Below are 18,088 nucleotides of genomic sequence, written 5' to 3' on the forward strand. Positions count from 1 at the left end.
ATTTATTTTTAAAAAAGATTTTATTTAATCTTTGTTTGTTTGTTTGCCAGAGAGAGAGAGCAAGCGAGCACAAGCAGGGGGAGCTGCCAGGCAGAGGGAGAAGCAGGCTCCTCGCTGAGCAAAAACCCCAATGAGGGACTTGATCCCAGGACCCTGGGATCATGACCTGAGCTGAAGGCAGACGCTTAACCAACTCAGCCACCCAGGCATCCCAAGAAATTTATTTTAAATCTATCGTCATTCACAAACAAAGAATTAAAAGGTGCCAAGTGAAGTTAACATTGCAAGGTAACATCATATTTAGTGCAGAATCTAATTTAATTATTCAATTTACTGATTCAGTACTTCCTGTGGTTAAGGCACTGGGAAAGGCATTAGGAATTTAAACAGTGACAAATACCTTTTCTTTTCTTGCGTATCAATAAACTTTATATAGAATAACAAATCCCCATCAGTGACCTCTGGATGGTGACAATACAAAAATGTCTGACTGACTCAACATAATCCCAACAGGACCAACAGGCCCACACCCCTCTACAGGGATGTGGCAGGAGCCTGCTTCCTGGGATGTGAGGTTACTTCTAATACTATCATTCGTATGCCATGCACTTTTGGGTTACTGCCTGGGTATTCTTGGTGGATTATGCTCACCTATCCCCACTTCCCTCTTTTTATGTCCTAGGGCAATTCCTGTCCTAATCCCTGCTCAAAGGAGACAAAAGTTCAGACTGAAATAAAACAGCCAAAGGGGGCCCTGGTATCAAAGATCCCCAAAATCTGTTCCCACTAAAATTAAGGAGTTTTGGCTATGGATTCCCTAGAACCTTGAAGTGCTCTGCTGAGCAGCTGAAGGTCATCGAGTGACTCAGCTAGCAGGAGGTCTGCTAATAGATGCTTTTGCTGAGTGCTTCAAACTGGTATTCACTTTAGAGCTGTGCTGAATAATTGCTGTTAATTGAATTGCAGAAATACCTATTTGTTATTTATAAATAGTACACATTTTTAATAGAAATAGTGTGATGCTCAAATTGTTTATCTTTAAAGCACCTTGCAAATATGATTTTAGTAAACGTGCAGAGGTTAGAAAGTCTTTTCTTTCATACTACCAGATATTGTGGTATGCAAATACTTCTTTTTTTTTCCAGATTTAATTATGTAATTTTAATGCATTTGAATTTAGCCCACGAGGCATCTTTGTATATTTTCATTACATTACCAAGCAATTGTAACAAAGGCTGAAACTATTTGTAGTAAAACATACTACAAATAACATGTATATATAGGTAATATTTGTTTGGCAGTGAATTTGGGCCAGCCACTATTCTAAATACTTTATGTGAATTGGCTCATCTAATCCCCACATTTCTAGGGGGCAAATACTATTATTATCTGCATTTTGTAGATGAGAAAATTAAGGCTCAGAGAGGTTAAGCAGTTTGCTCAAGGTCAAACAGCTAGTGAGCTACAGAGTAGCACTTTGCCTCTGGAGGCTACACTTTCAACCAGCAAGATTTAGTTAAATGTTTAATTCTCATAAACCCTGTGGGACAGACACTACCATTATGATCCCCATTTAATAATGAGGGATTGGTCCAACCAGTATCACTCTGCTGGTAAGCGGCTGAACCAGGCTTTTAAACTCAGTCCTGTCTGACTCTTGGGTCTGAGATCTTAAATACCAGCCACTACCACCTCCTAGAGAAGGCAGAGTACTTACTTCCTTTTTAATCCCATATAGCATTAGAGACTAAGTAGATTTTAAAGGAAAGAGAAATGATTTACTCAAAGAATACAGTAACTATCCAGTCATAATCTTATAAAAATATTTAAAATACTGTTAAGCTAATTATTGAATTTTTCTAAAATATTTGAAATACTCTTAAGCTAATATTAAATGTCATCATTCTGAACAGCAGGGCCCAAATGACTATTCTTTTTTTTTTAAAAGATTTTATTTATTTATTTGACAGACAGAGACACAGCAAGAGAGAGAACACAAGCAGGGGGAGTGGGAGAGGGAGAAGCAGGATTCCTGCCGAGCAGGGAGCCCGATGCAGGGCTCGATCCCAGGACCCTGGGATCATGACCTGAGCTGAAGGCAGACGCTTAACGACTGAGCCATCCAGGTGCCCCCCAAATGACTATTCTTAAAAATTAATGTAATAATTCATCTCACTGTTCGTGTGATTCCCCAGAGTAACCGCAATTACCTCAAGAGATTTGTGAGCATTTAAAAAAAAAATAAATTTTAACTTATTTTTACTATTGCAAGTATAAAACGTTGTGTAGTACTTGATGGGTGTAATACATGAGAGTAATACAAATCAGAACAAATCACAAGAGTATTATAAAAATACAATAACTGTTATTTCAGGATAGACTAGTTTAATTACTATCATTCATATTACTCTTTTATTAAATGAGGAGTCACCATTTATATCTTAAAAATGAGAAGGAATGTACATGCCAGCCAAGTCATGATGATAAAGTAAGATTAAAAATTTATAGAAAAATGCAGATGGTTTATATTTATAAGAACATTGCTTATAAGGACATTCCTATATAAATCTGTCCTTTCTTTCTCTGAGTTCATATTTAGAGTATTGATTTCCTTGACCTGTAAAAACCAGTATTGCATGATTTCAAATCTCTAGGTGAGCACTGAATGTCAGAGCATAAAAGGAGAGAGTACATCATCGGTGAATTATGCCATACATTTTAGCCAAATGGTTTGTATAGGTGTCTCATTGTGAGTCATCTATGTTTGTATTACCTTTAGGCCCTTTGAACAGTTTGATCTCCACAACAGTCTCCAGAATGGGTCGTCTTCTGCGCACGTACAGACGAACGATAGACCCCGCTTCCTTGAGAGCTTCCACGGCTTTACTGTGGGAAACCTCTGACACATCGACCTCGTTCACCCGCAAGATACAATCATTGACCCTGGAAGAGAGGGAAAGAAGGAAAAATGAGGGTTGGCAGGGAGGATTTCTTAAAGCATATTATCACTGTTAGCAAAACTTAAGAAGCAGGGAAGCAGAGTATGAGCAATTTTAAAATGTTTTTGTTTGGAAGAAACAATTCAAACGAAGGAAACCTTGAACTCCCCAGCTTTCCCAGACTATCCAAAAGGACTGCACTACTGGTCAGGCCCCTCTGGCATCCCAGTGCCCTGGCATGGGAGCACATGGTACATGGTGCAAGTTAGGATGACGACACATTTTGAGGTCGCTGTCAGTTACATCATTATTTTTTTTTAAAGATTTTATTTATTTGTCAGAGAGAAAGAGAGAAAGCACAACCAGGGGGAGTGGGAGGCAGAGGGAAAAGTAGGCCCCCTGCTGAGCAAGGAGCCTGTAGGATGAGGGATGGGGGACTCGATCCCAGGACCCTGGGATCATGACCTGAGCCAAAGGCAGATGCTTAACCAACTGAGCCACCTAGGCGCCCCATATTTTGATTGGTTTTAACTGATTTGACTGAGGGTTATGATTGCAGTGGTTCTCAGAACTTACTATGGACTATACAGACATCACAAATGTAAACTTAAAGATTAATTTTTTTGAATTTTTAATTTGCTACTTATAAAGGTAATATATAGTCATTTTAGAAAATCTGAAAAATGTAACCATGTAGAAAGAAGAAAAAAATATACATGACCCAATCATCTAAAATAAATGCGTTAGCTTTCTGGTAAACTATCTTCCTGTGTTTTTTTTTCTTCCCCCCTCAAATTTGTATCACAGTATTATAGATATTGAAGTTCAGATTTCACAAAATTCAAAGAAAATCTCAGATAATCTTTGCCTTAGGTATTTACTTTAAAAACCAATAATTATGGTAACTAAACTCTCCTTTCTGGCATTTTCAGAAGGGATAATCTGACTTTTCTACAAAACTGTCCAGGTAATATATATTTATGTAGCCATAGACTTCAAATCTCTTTATATTCATGATAATTAGTAAAAACTTTAATAATGATTAAAAGTATGAGGTTTGAGACTAGAAAGATTTCTTTCCTTTACTTTGAATATCCACTCTAGTATTGCCCATCTCAGTTCACTGTGTTGCTCAGAGTAAGAAATAAGGGGCTACCCTTGCTTGACTTCCTTATCCCACCACCATACATTCAGCTCTACCTGCAAAATCTATCTGCATCCATCCACATTTCTTAATCTGCACTGCTACCACCCTGGTTGATGTCAACATCATCTCCCACCTGGATTATTTCTACAGGCTTCTACCTACTCCCCCGGGATCCTCTCTTGTCAAGTTTTAATGCATTCTCCACACATTAGACAGGGTAAAGTGAACATGATTGGTTGCTTATTCACCTTCCATTCCCCATTTCCTTCTTCCCAACTGTGCCTGATTTGCCTAGGACATCCACTCCTTAGAAAATATTTGTTAAATGAATGAAATAATAAGCCTAAGTTCAGTTACTAGGCCTTCCATTTCCTAAGTTGGTAAAGAGCCTCTATGTTCACATCTATAAATAGATACAATATTAATATCTACAATATAGACTTATGGGGAAGATTAAATGAGATAATGTACATGTAAGTCTTTAGCAAGGAGTCTGGTATGTAATAAGCACCTAATAAATGGTTATTGGTAGCACTGAAAATTTTGATTTATAATATTTTAACTATTAGATCCTTTCCATAATCTTGTGAATAAGACATTATCCACATTACAGAAATGAGAATTGTTCCAAGTGATCAAGTTCTTTGTCTGAAGCTGTCAGCAATTTGGGTAGAAATTGGATATGACCTTAGGTCTTCCAATTTCAAAAGTTGGCGCTCTCCTCTTAGGGATCACAAAACATCTAAATGTCATGAACAGTTTCATGTATATTGTGCACGTCAATTCAAAATTATAACATGGTAGTGAAAATATTATGCAAAAAGTATGGGAAGAATTTTTCTATCATTTTTTCCCCATAACTTCTCTATACCTGTTTGGGGAGCTGAGTTATAGAGACTCTTGTCTCAGTGAGAACCCTAATTAGCTTCAAAATTCTGAGGTGAAACATTTCACTTATTAAGATTCAATGATGTCACTTCATCTTAACAGATGCTACAGCTTTAATAGGTTTACACATACATTTCCTCTCTGACTGACAAAAAAAAAAAAAAAACAAACATGAAAAATTACCAATTAAAATAGTTTTGAGAATGTAGGCAACACGGGTGCCAGCCGCCCTACAGCAGCTGGTCCTTTGAGAGTGGGTAATTTTGTCATCTCATGATAATGCAAACACATAGTGTTTACCATCACCCTATGCTCAGAATATTAATCATATCTTAAAACACTGCTTTCCATAGAAGGGAGTGGCTGACATTTAAAAAAAATTATGGATGCTGTATCTATTCAAACTGTACTAAATTTTTCCTTTTGTATACAGTGGAATCCTTAATTGTCAATTGCAGGGGTGAGGGTGAGGGTGCAGCCTAAATTAGATGTTTTTTCCTGAACATGTGGAGGAAGAAGGCAACTTTAGTGCAGTGAAAACAGCACTGGACTAGCCTTCAGGATGCTTGGATTGGAATCCCAGCTGCGTGACCACGGTCAAGTCACTTCATCTCTTTGAACTTCAGTCTTCCATGAAAAGAGAAAAAGTGTGCCCAGAGTTAATGAGAGGAGTAAGCAGACAGACAATGCATCTGGGTGTGTGTGTGAACTGTAGAGTACAGTACATATGAAAGCTGCAGCTACTGATCAAAGATGAGTCAAAGATGCTGTGCTCAAGGACGTATTGAAAGGTGAATAGGATGGAAATGGAAATTTTAAGAGGGCTTTCTATGAGCTGTATCATTCTAGCCACTTCATTTATTCACTGGTACTTAAACCCCACCATTTCTGAAACATTGATTCTCATTCTACAGATGATGAAATTTACTGACAAGGTCACAGTGGTGTTGAGGGCAGGGACATGATTCCAACCTGGTTTGGCCTTTTTCTGAAGCCTATGCTGATACAGAGTTCTTCAGAATGGATTGTTTTAAATAAAAAAAACGGGGGGGGAGGAGCAAATGGCGGAGGAGTAGGAGACCTGGATTGCGTCTGGTCCCAGGAATTCAGCTAGATAGGGATCAAACCATTCTGAAAACCTACGAACTCAACAGGAGATGGAAGAAAAGAATAGCAGCAACTCTCTGAACAGAAAAGCAACCACTTTCTGGAAGGTAGGACGTGTGGAGAAGTGAATCTGAGGCGATATTTGGGAAGATAGACGGGGGGGGAGGGGGCCTCTGTCAGCCGCTACCCGAAAGTATTAGAGCCTCGGAGCTCAAAATCGGAACTTTTAAGAAGTCTGCTCTGCTGAGGGACGTCGCTCCAGTGGCTAAGCGGGGGGTAGAACCCTCGCTGGGACAGTGTGGTCTCAGGAACCTCGGGGTCACAGAAAGACCAGGGGTGCCTGAGTGCAGCAGAGCTCCCAGGTATCGGAGTGGGGAAGCCAGCTGAAGAGACAGAGCCAAGGAGCGGGCTCTCAGCTCAGGCTTGCCATAAACCGTGATCCACATCATAGGTCCCTCCTCCAGCAGGGACCAAACAAGCGGCAGATCTGGGGAGACCCCCCCCTTCCTCCCCCAGGAGGAGCAACGTGGGAGCACACCACAGGGATCTGCTGGGTTTGGAGACTCCACATGGGGTAGTGTGCCAGAGATAGAAATGCTTGTTCACAGGCCGGGTGAGCATGGAGTGTGGCCAGAGACCGGGGAGATGGGAGTGGTTGACTGCTTTTCTCTGGGGGTGCACTGAGGAGTGGGACCCCGAGTTCTCGGCTCCTCCAGGGTGAAGACTGGGAGGCCGCCATTTTCACTCTTGTCCTCCAAAGCTGTACGAAAAGCTTGCAGGGAACAAAAGCTCCCGAGAGCAAACCCGAGCAGATTACTTAGCACGGACTGGCAAGGGCAGGGCAATTACACCTCTGGCAAAGACATTTGGGAACCACGGCAACAGGCCCCTCCCCCAGAAGATCAGCGAGAACAGCCAGCCAAGACCAAGTGTACCGATCAATGAGAACGGCAGAACTCCAGCGCTAGGGGAATACTGCACATAGAATTCATGGCTTTTTTCCCATGATTCTTTTGTGTTTCAAAGTTAATTTTTTTTTTGAATTTTTCTTTTTCCCTTTTTCAACCAACATCGTATCAATCCCTTTTTAAAAAATCTTTTTTATTTTTCATTTTTAGAGTCATATTCTATCTCTTCATAGTAGTTAACCTTATTTTTGGTGTATATATATATATATATATGTATGTATATATAAGTTGTTCTCTCTTTAAAATTTTGGGATACAGTTTCTTCTAACAGACCAAAATATACCCTAAATCTCTAGTGTATGGCTTTGTTCTAGTCTCCTGCCTGATCACATTCTCTCCCTTTGTTTTTTTTTTAAATCCTCTTCTTTCTTTTTTCAACCAGCTTCTTATCTTATCAATTCCTTTTATAAAATCTTTTATAATTTTCATCTTTACAGTCATATTCCATCCCTTCATCGTATTTACCCTTATTTTTGTACATATATAAGTTGTTCTTTCTTTAAAATTTTGGAGGCACTTTCTTCTAACAGACCAAAATACACCCAAAATCTAGTGTGTGGCACTGATCTATGCACCAGCCTGATCATATTTGATCATATTCTTTTTTTGTTGTTGTTGTTTGTTTGTTTTTATCTTTTACTTTCGCTTTTTTTTCTCTTTTTTCTTTCTTTCCCTATCCCGGTTTCAGGTCTCTTCTGATTTGTTTAGTGTCCTGGGGTCGTTGTACCCTGTTAGCATTTGTTCTCTCATTCATCTATTCTCCTCTGGACAAAATAACAAGATGGAAGAAATCACCTCAACAAAAAGAACAAGAGGCAGTACCGACTGCCAGGGACCTAATCAACAAGGACATTAGTAAGATGTTGGAACTAGAGTTCAGAATGACAATTTTAAAGATACTAGCTGGGCTTGAAAAAAGCATGGAAGATATTAGAGAAACCCTTCCTGGAGAAATAAAGGAACTAAAATCTAACCAAGTCAAAATCAAAAGGGCTATTAAGGAGGTGCAATCAAAAATAGAGGAGCTAACTGCTAGGATGAATGAGGCAGAAGAAAGAATCAGTGAGATAGAAGACCAAATGATGGAAAATAAAGAAGCTGAGAAAAAGAGAGAGAAACAACTACTGGATCATGAGGGCAGAATTCGAGAGATAAGTGATACCATAATGTGAAACAATATTAGAATAATTGGGATCCCAGAAGAAGAAAGAGAGAGAGAGGCAGAAGGTATATTGGAGCAAATTATAGTAGAGAACTTCCCTAATTTGGGGAAGGAAACAGGCATCAAAATCCAGGAGGCACAGAGAACCCCCCTCAAAATCAATAAAAATAGGGCAACACCCCAACATCTAATAGTAAAACTTACGAGTCTCAGAGACAAAGAGAAAATCCTGAAAGCAGCTCAGGAGAAGAGGTCTGTAACCTACAATGGTAGAAACATTAGATTGGCAACAGACCTATCCACAGAGACCTGGCAGGCCAGAAAGGACTGGTATGATAAATTCAGAGCACTAAATGAGAAAAATATACAGCCAAGAATACTATATCCAGCTAGGCTGTATTTGAAAATAGAAGGAGAGATAAAAAGCTTCCAGGACAAATAAAAAGTAAGGAATTTGTAAACATGAAACCAGCCCTACAAGAAATCTTGAAAGGGGTCCTCTAAACAAAGAGAGAGCCTAAAAGTAACATAGACCAGAAAGGAACACAGACAATATACAGTAACAGTCACCTTACAGGCAATACAATGGCACTAAATTCCTATCTTTCACTAGTTACCCTGAATGTAAATGGGCTAAATGCCCCAATCAAAAGACACAGGGTATCAAGTTGGATAAAAAAAATAAGATCCATCGATATACTGTCTGCAAGAGACTCATTTTAGACCCAAAGACACCCCCAGATTGAAAGTGAGGGGGTGGAAAACCATTTACCATGCTAATGGACACCAAAAGAAAGCTGGGGTGGCAATCCTTCTATCAGACAAATTAGATTTTAAACCAAAGACTGTAATAAGAGAGGAGGAAGGACACTATATCCTACTTAAAGAGTCTATCAAGAAGAAGATCTAACAATTGTAAATATCTATGCCCCTAACATGGGAGCAGCCAATTATATAAGGCAATTAGTAACAAAAGCAAAGAAACACATCGACAACAATACAGTAATAGTGGGGGACTTTAACACCCCCCTCACTGAAATGGACAGATCATCTAAGCAAAAGATCAACAAGGAAATAAAGACTTAAATGACACACTGGACCAAATGGACTTCACAGACATATTCAGAACATTCCGTCCCAAAGCAACAGAATACACATTCTTCTCTAGTGCCCATGGAACACTCTCCAGAATAGATCACAGCTAGGTCACCAATCAGGTCTCAACCGGTACCAAAAGATTGGGATCATTCCCTGCATATTTTCAGACCCCAATGCTTTGAAACTAGAACTCAATCACAAGAGGAAAGTCAGAAAGAACTCAAATACATGGAGGCTAAAGAGCATCCTACTAAAGAATGAATGGCTCAACCAGAAAATTAAAGAAGAGTTAAAAAAAATTCATGGAAACCAATGAAAATGAAAACACAACTGTTCAAAATCTTTGGGATGCAGCAAAGGCAGTCCTAAGAGGAAAGTATATAGCAATACAAGCCTTTGTCAAGAAACAAGAAAGGTCTCAAGTACACAACCTACCCCTACACCTAAAGGAGCTGGAGAAAGAACAGCAAATAAAGCCTAAACCCAGCAGGAGAAGAGAAATAATAAAGATCAGAGCAGAAATCAATGAAATAGAAACCAAAAGAACAGTAGAACAGATCAACGAAACTAGGAGCTGGTTCTTTGAGAGAATTAACAAGATTGATAAACCCCTGGCCAGACTTATCAAAAAGAAAACAGAAAGGACCCAAATAAATAAAATCATGAATGAAAGAGGAGAGATCACAACCAACACCAAAGAAATACAAACAATTATAAGAACATATTATGAGCAGCTCTATGCCAGCAAATTAGATAATCTGGAAGAAATGGATGCATTCCTAGAGATGTATCAACTACCAAAACTGAACCAGGAAGAAATAAACCTGAACAGACCTATAACCACTAAGGGAATTGAAGCAGTCATCAAAAATCTCCCAACAAACAAAAGCCCAGGGCCAGATGGCTTCCCAGGGGAATTCTACCAAACATTTAAAGAAGAATTAATACCTATTCTTCTGAAACTCTTCCAAAAAATAGACATGGAAGGAAAACTTCCAAACTCGTTTTATGAGGCCACCATTACCTTGATCCCAAAACCAGAAAAAGACCCCATCAAAAAGGAGCATTACAGACCAATATCCTTGATGAACATGGATGCAAAAATTCTCACCAAAATACTAGCCAATAGGATCCAACAGTACATTAAAAGGATTATTCACCACAACCAAGTGGGATTTATCCCTGGGCTGCAAGGTTGGTTCAACATCCACAAATCAATCAATGTGATACAATACATTAATAAAGAACAAGAACCATAGGATCCTCTCAATAGATGCAGAAAAAGCATTTGACAAAGTACAGCATCCTTTCTCAATCAAAACTCTTCAGAGGATAGGGATACAGGGTACATACCTCAATATCATAAAAACCATCTATGAAAAAACCCATAGCCAATATCATTCTCAATGGGGAAAAACTGAGAGCTTTCCCCCTAAGGTCAGGAACGTGGCAGGGATGTCCACTATCACCACTGCTATTCAACATACTATTAGAAGTCCTAGCCACAGCAATCAGACAACAAAAAGAAATAAAAGGCATCCAAATCGGCAAAGAAGAAGTCAAACTCTCACTCTTTGCAGATGATATGATACTTTATGTGGAAAACCCAAAAGACTCCACCCCAAAACTGCTAGAACTCATCCAGGAATTCAGTAAAGTGGCAGGATGTAAAATCAATGCACAGAAATCAGTGGCATTCCTATACACCAACAGCAAGACAGAAGAAAGAGAAATTAAGGAGTCGATCCCATTTACAACTGCACCCAAAACCATAAGATATCTCGGAATAAATCAAACCAAAGAGACAAAGGATCTGTACTCAGAAAACTATAAAATACTCTTGAAAGAAATTGAGGAAGACACAAAGAAATGGAAAAACGTTCCATGCTCATGATTTGGAAGAACAAATATTGTGAAGATGTCAATGCTACCTAGAGCAATCTACACATTCAATGCAATCCCCATCAAAATACCATCCACTTTTTTCAAAGAAATGGAACAAATAATCCTAAAATTTGTATGGAACCAGAAAAGACCCCGAATAGCCAGAGGAATGTTGAAAAAGAAAAGCAAAGCTGGCGGCATCACAATTCCAGACTTCAAGCTCTATTACAAAGCTGTCATCATCAAGACAGTATGGTACTGGCACAAAAACAGACACATAGATCAATGGAACAGAATAGAGAGCCCAGAAATGGACCCTCAACTCTATGGTCAACTAATCTTCCACAAAGCAGGAAAGAATGTCCAATGGCAAAAAGACAGTCTCTTCAACAAATGGTGTTGGGAAAATTGGACAGCCACAGGCAGAAGAATGAAACTGGACCATTTCCTTACACCACACACAAAAATAGACTCAAAGTGCTTGAAAGACCTAAATTTGAGATGGAATCCATCAAAATCCTTGAGGAGAACACAGGCAGCAACCTCTTCGACCTCAGCCGCAGCAACTTCTTCCTAGAAAAATCGCCAAAGGCAAGGGAAGCAAAGGCAAAAATGAACTAGTGGGACTTCATCAAGATAAAAAGCTTTTGCACAGCAAAGGAAACCGTCACCAAAACCAAAAGACAACCGACAGAATGGGAGAAGATATTTGCAAATGACATATCAGATAAAGGGTTAGTATCCAAAATCTATAAAGTACTTCTACTCTCAACACCCAAAGAACAAATGATCCAATCAAGAAATGGGCAGAAGACATGAACAGACATTTCTCCAAAGAAGACATCCAAATGGCCAATAGACGCATGAAAAAGTGCTCAACATCGCTCGGCATCAGGGAAATCCAAATCAAAACCTCAGTGAGATACCACCTCACACCAGTCAGAATGGCTAAAATTAACAAGTCAGGAAATGACAGCTGTTGGCGGGGATGCGGAGAAAGGGGAACCCTCCTACACTGTTGGTGGGAATGCAAGCTGGTGCAGCCACTCTGGAAAACAGTATGCAGGTTCCTCAAAAAGTTGAAAATAGAGCTACCATACGATCCAGCAATTGCAATACTGGGTATTTACCCCAAAGATACTAATGTAGTGATCCGAAGGGCTATGTGCACCCTGATGTTTATAGCAGCAATGTCCACAATAGCCAAACTGTGGAAAGAGCCAAGATGTCCATCGACAGATGAATGGATAAAGAAGAAGTGGTATATATATACAATGGAATATTATGCAGCCATCAAAAGCAATGAAATCTTGCCATTTGCAATGACGTGGATGGAACTGGAGGGTGCTATGCTGAGCGAAATAAGTCAATCAGAGAAAGACATGTATCATATGACCTCACTGATATGAGGAATTCTTAATCTCAGGAAACAAACTGAGGGTTGCTGGAGTGGGGGGGGCTGGGAGGGATGGGGCGGCTGGGTGATAAACATTGGGGAGGGTATGTGCTATGGTGAGTGCTGTGAATTGTGTAAGACTGTTGAATCACAGACCTGTACCTCTGAAACAAATAATACATTATGTTAAAAAAAAAAAAGAAGATAGCAGGAAGGGAAAAATGAAGGGGGGGAAATGGGAGGAGGAGATGAACCATGAGAGACTATGGACTCTGAGAAACAAACTGAGGGTTCTAGAGGGGAGGGGGTGGGGGGATTGGTTAGCCTTGTGATGGGTATTAAAGAGGCACGTACTGAATGGAGCACTGGGTGTTATACGCAAACAATGAATCATGGAACACTACATCAAAAACTGATGATGTAATGTATGGTGATTAACATAACAAAATAAAAAAATGTTAAATTAAAAAAACAATAGAGATGTGAGGGGCAGATTTTATATATTCAAATTCTCAAAATATAAAGGAAAGAATATCAAGCCAAAGTAGTGCTCTCAACTTCCCTTACTCCCACTCACTTGAAATAGCATCTGGCTAGAGGGTCATGGTTATTTAAAATTAATTTGCTTTCACTACTAGTAGATAACTTTTGAGAGTAAAGCCACCAGTACATTCATTCTGAAACATTTCAATATATCACTAGCTTCAGACTCAAGTAATATTTGTCCCAATAAAAAGGACAGTCTATCACATTCTTGATATATATTAGAAATCCATTTATATAAACATCTTCTCCACTAGCCATGCAAATAAGCTGATGGTTTCATTTTTTTCAGTGCTTGCTGTTTTAAGTCTACAATATTCATTTTGTGAAACGGAATTATCCAAGAGATTAAAAGGCTAATTTAAATCTTTTTCTTGTCTCATTTTCTTAGAATTCTGGAATATTTCCTTGCAGAAAATGTCTTAGAAATAAAAAGGACATTTTATCATTAACATGTCGGCTGAATCACACCTAAATTTTGCATTAAACAAGTATGTATTCTGGAACATGATATAGTATCACTGGAAAGTCAAATAATAGCTGACAAATTATTTCCACTTTGAAGATATAATTTAAAATCACATGTAATATCGACTCTTCCATAGGTATTAAGGTATTTTCTGTTGCAAAATAAGCTTTGTGATTTTATACATTTTTTAAGGCTGTCAGTTCACTAAAAATGATCACCAAATGCTGGTGTTACAATGTAAACATTCCCGTTCGTTATGCATTTAAAATAACTGAAAGGAAAGATAACCAAGTTTCAGTTCTAGTTCTTTGTGGATGTAGAGATTACAGGTGGTTTAAAAAGCATATTTTTGCTTTTGTGTTTCATGCCAGGTTCTATAATGGACATATGTCAGAGCTGAGAATCTAAGAACACAGGCCTGGGACCCCTAGTACACCCCAATCCACCTGGGATCTTGGCCCAGCTCTGAAACTTAGGAGCTATGTGGCTTGGGGCAAGTCACATGACATCCCAGAGTCTCAGTTTCTTCATCTGGAAACAGGGATAAGACGGCTGCATGGATCAGATGAGATAATGCATGTGAAGTACTTAGTACAGCACCAGACAACGGTGAAGTATTATAGTCATGAAAAAGGGGTAAGTGATTTGCCCAAGAAAGATAAGAAGTGATTACAGAAAGAGGATACAAAAGGGAGAGAAAGGAAGAGAGCTACCATCAAGATACTGAAAGGGTTTCTGACAGTTTCTATGAAAAGAAAGGGAGAAAGAAATAAGATGAATGGGGTCTGGGGGAAGAAAAACGTAAAAAGAAGCCTTTCAGTAAGTTTTATTTTATGAAGTGTTGGAATTCCCCTTTAATTTTACCCCTCTGCTGCCCGCAAGAAAACAGTCAGTTGTTCTGATACAACCTGTATCTTTATGGCGACCTTGGTGGAAGCTTCTAAAGATCAGCACTTGGCAGATTTCTCACCAACTCATGCCTCTCTGTCCTTGCCCCACTCCACACATCTCACGGTACCCAGTCATCTGCGGACCCTCTCAAGTCTTGATTCAGAGTATGTTTTAGGTCACTGGGTCTGAAACTTAACTTAAAAGCTATTGGCTTTTAAGGGGTATTACCGAGTTAGCTTGTCCTTTATTGTCTCCACTCAGTATTACCCTCTTTGGTCAAATAGGTAAATTAACTACAGACCAAAGGGCCACATCATGGAGGAACCTGATCCATGTTTAATGTGTTGAAGGAAATGCGATAATACACTATCAAATGGAGAACACTAGTTGGGGAACTATACTGCATGCACTTAAAGAGAACAATTGATCACTTAAAATCAGAATCTGTTTAAAAGGAATGACTCCATAGATTTTATGTAAAATACAATGAAACCAGAAAATCTCTGAAGGTTAAGGTAGCAAAAAGGTCTTATTTTTCTTTTATTCCTAGAGTCATTAGAGGTAAGTTGAGAACAACAACAACAAAAACCCCTCAAAACTTTACTTAAAAAAAGACAGGAGCTTTATGCCAGCAAAAAGGAAAAAAAAATACAACACACACATACACACATGAGCTGACTTGAATGACTTCAAATCATTATGACCTTTTCCAATTTACTTAGTCTGTCTGCTCTCCTCCTGTACCCTTTCATGAAGCTCATGGGAGTGCTCCCTGGGAATTTTAAAACGCCACCAACTAAGTTTCCTCCTTTTCGAAAATTCTCACCGTAAAAGTTCACCTAGTACACCGATCTCATTAGGTGCTATTAGTCCATTAAAACTGAGAACAAAAGAATCAAAATCTGTTTATTTTAACAGTTTTCCAGAAAAGGAAAGGATTAATGTTTAGGAAGCATCAAATATGTGCCAATGTGGTAATATCTACCAGGACTTTTTCTCCAACAAATATCCACAGGGTTGCAGGAGGAGTGTTAAGTTCATGCAGCTTATCATGGGTCACTTGTCAGGTCTGGCCAGTCCCTGTTTTGAGGAATTTGGAATTGAAACCATGAAGTTCAGAGATTCTGTCTGAACAGAAATAGTAGCCTGAGGTTTAACCCTGGTGGCCATTTTCTTCCATGCTGACTGAAATGGCAAAAGCTTATTGGTAAGAAGATGGGGAATAAAACAGATATATGGAAAGAAGCAAGGGCTTTAGACAGTTTGAGGGATCCTCCTGGGCTCCCCACAATGCTTCTGTCCATTGGTGTCCTTCCCAGGGCTTAGTTGTCCAATTCATTCTGGAATTTGAGAAGATACCGCAAGTGTCCTTCTAATTCATTCCCCCTTTTGATTAAGATCTCCATTACTTGCCAACAAAAATTTCTAACAAATATAGACAGACTTTGTGACCAGCGCTTAACATGCATTATCTCCTTTAGTTATTTCCTATTTTCTTTTTAATACTTAACTCAAGTTCATCTTGTCTTCTGGGAACTCATCCCTGGCTCAACTGGCTTGTCCAGTGTCCCACTGCAAGGTAGCCAGTGGGTAATATTAATAGGGTTAGCAGATTTAGCAAATAAAAAGTATAAGATACCAAGTTAAATTTGGCTTTCAAATAAACACTAATAATAGGGATGCCTGGGTGGCTCAATCAGTTAAGTGTCTGCCTTCGGCTTGGGTCATGATCCCAGGGTCCTGGGATCGAGTCCCGCACTGGGCTCCGTGCTTGGCAGGGAGCCTGCTTCTCCCTCTACCTGCCACTCCCACTGCTTGTGCTCTCTCTCTCTCTCTCTGATAAAAAGATAAAATCTTTAAGTAAACACTAATAACAATTATTCAGAAAAACACTTTTTTTAGTATAAGTATGTTCTATAACATGTCTGAAACATACTAAATGTTACTTGTGTTTGTTTTATGTTCAAATTTAACTGGGTGTCCTGTATTTATAAAAATACAGTATTTATAAAATCACTGAACTATGCTTATATGTATATATATTTTGCAACAGAAACTGAAACACAAAGAGGTTTATAATGACAGTAAGTAATGTCTAGATAGTCTCAAAGCTCATTCACTCTACTATCCACATTTCTCTGGTTAAAAATAATTTTGGGACTTATTTAAGGGCCAATCCCAACTACTGAGTAACTATCAATGGGGTCAAGGATCATACAGGAAACAGTATGCAAACAGTAAAGCCAAGCCAAATAACAAAATCTAGATCAATGATTCTTAAACTTTAGCATGCATTACTTAGAGAGCTTGCAAAACCACAGATTGCTGCGCTCCACTCCGAGTCTGTGATTCAATAGGTCTGGAGCAGGAGAGAGGATTTATGTTTCTAACAGATTTCTAGGTGATGTTGGCCATGCTGGTCTGGGACCACACTCTGAAAACCACTGTGCTACGTATTGAAGGGTTACTCACTTGGCTCATATCTGGTTCATTCTAAAATGAACAGGAATGGGCGCCTGGGTGGCTCAGTTGGTTAAAATGAACAGGAATGCTCAGTCTTATGTAGACTGAATCGACTGTGATAAAAGTCCTGAGCTGACTCTAGAGCCAATTCCCTCAATGTTGCAGCTTTTCATTATAATGAAGTCTCTAAAGGCATTTGGAATGGGAGACCTCAGCTGCCACACTGTGTGAGGCTGCACAATATGCAAGCCATTTTCCAGCACTCGTTTTGTCACTCTTTTCCTGACTCTTTTCGTTCAGCAAAGAACAAATGATGGCCACTTCAGTCTACATTTTAAAAAGAGGGCTTCTGCTCTTGTCTCTAATTCTGGGTGAGAATAACTCAGGTTTATGATCCATAGAAGCCATCCCCTACAGTGAATGTACTGTTTCTATTTGCCACTTCATTTCCCTTATATAAAATGTTTTCAGGATTCTCTGCAGCTGTCATCTGGGAAAGATCACAGCTTTCCACAATGGGGGAAGAAATTGGCTATTTCAGCATCAGTAATTGGTCTTTCGGCACTTTCCCAGAAAAGCAGGGAGGCCAGCAACAAATCTTGAGCCAGGTAACAGTGGGTAAACATGGAAAAGAGGCATGAAATGGGAATTTCAAAGGGAAAAGATCATAGGATTGGAGATTACTTAGCCCAGACGAATACTCTGTCTGCAGACAGAACTGCATGTCAATTTTCATGAAATGAGGTCCTGGTACCTCCTATCTGGATCAGTGCAGTAGCTTCCTAGCTGGTTTTCCTGACTGCCAGGTTAAGTCGCCCCCCTCCACTTCATCCTGACACACAAGCCCAGCTTCAGCTTCCTAAAGCAACTCTATCATCATTTCCTCTCCCTCAACATTCATCAAGAGTTACTTAACCTATATAAAATAAAAACTGTTTATCTTTGCATTACTAATGTCTGGCACGAGGTTGTCACTTACAAATGAATAAACATCATTGAAGGGACTCTAAATCTGACCCCTTTCAAACCCCTGTTCTAGCTAATTCATATTATCATTATCCCGAGAATATAATGAGCTCATTCCCGCCTCTGCATTTTATTTCATGGTGACTTGCAAAGCCCTAATCAAGACC

The 18,088-nt window shown here is 39.2% G+C and overlaps 1 protein-coding gene across 26 annotated transcripts in view; it reads right to left on the bottom strand.

The window, feature by feature from the left end:
* The window catches only part of DLG2 (discs large MAGUK scaffold protein 2), a 2,206,895-nt gene that overhangs the window by 555,320 nt on the left and 1,633,487 nt on the right, over positions 1–18,088 (bottom strand). For all 26 annotated transcript variants that reach the window (XM_078058613.1, XM_078058610.1, XM_078058611.1 and 23 more), the window contains one exon: positions 2,774–2,943. In XM_078058613.1, coding sequence (XP_077914739.1) covers positions 2,774–2,943 — 170 coding nt within the window. The remainder of the gene's footprint in view (positions 1–2,773; positions 2,944–18,088) is intronic.

The sequence above is a fragment of the Halichoerus grypus genome, chromosome 11, assembly GCF_964656455.1.
Source record: "Halichoerus grypus chromosome 11, mHalGry1.hap1.1, whole genome shotgun sequence".
Classification (NCBI taxonomy): Eukaryota; Metazoa; Chordata; class Mammalia; order Carnivora; family Phocidae; genus Halichoerus; species Halichoerus grypus.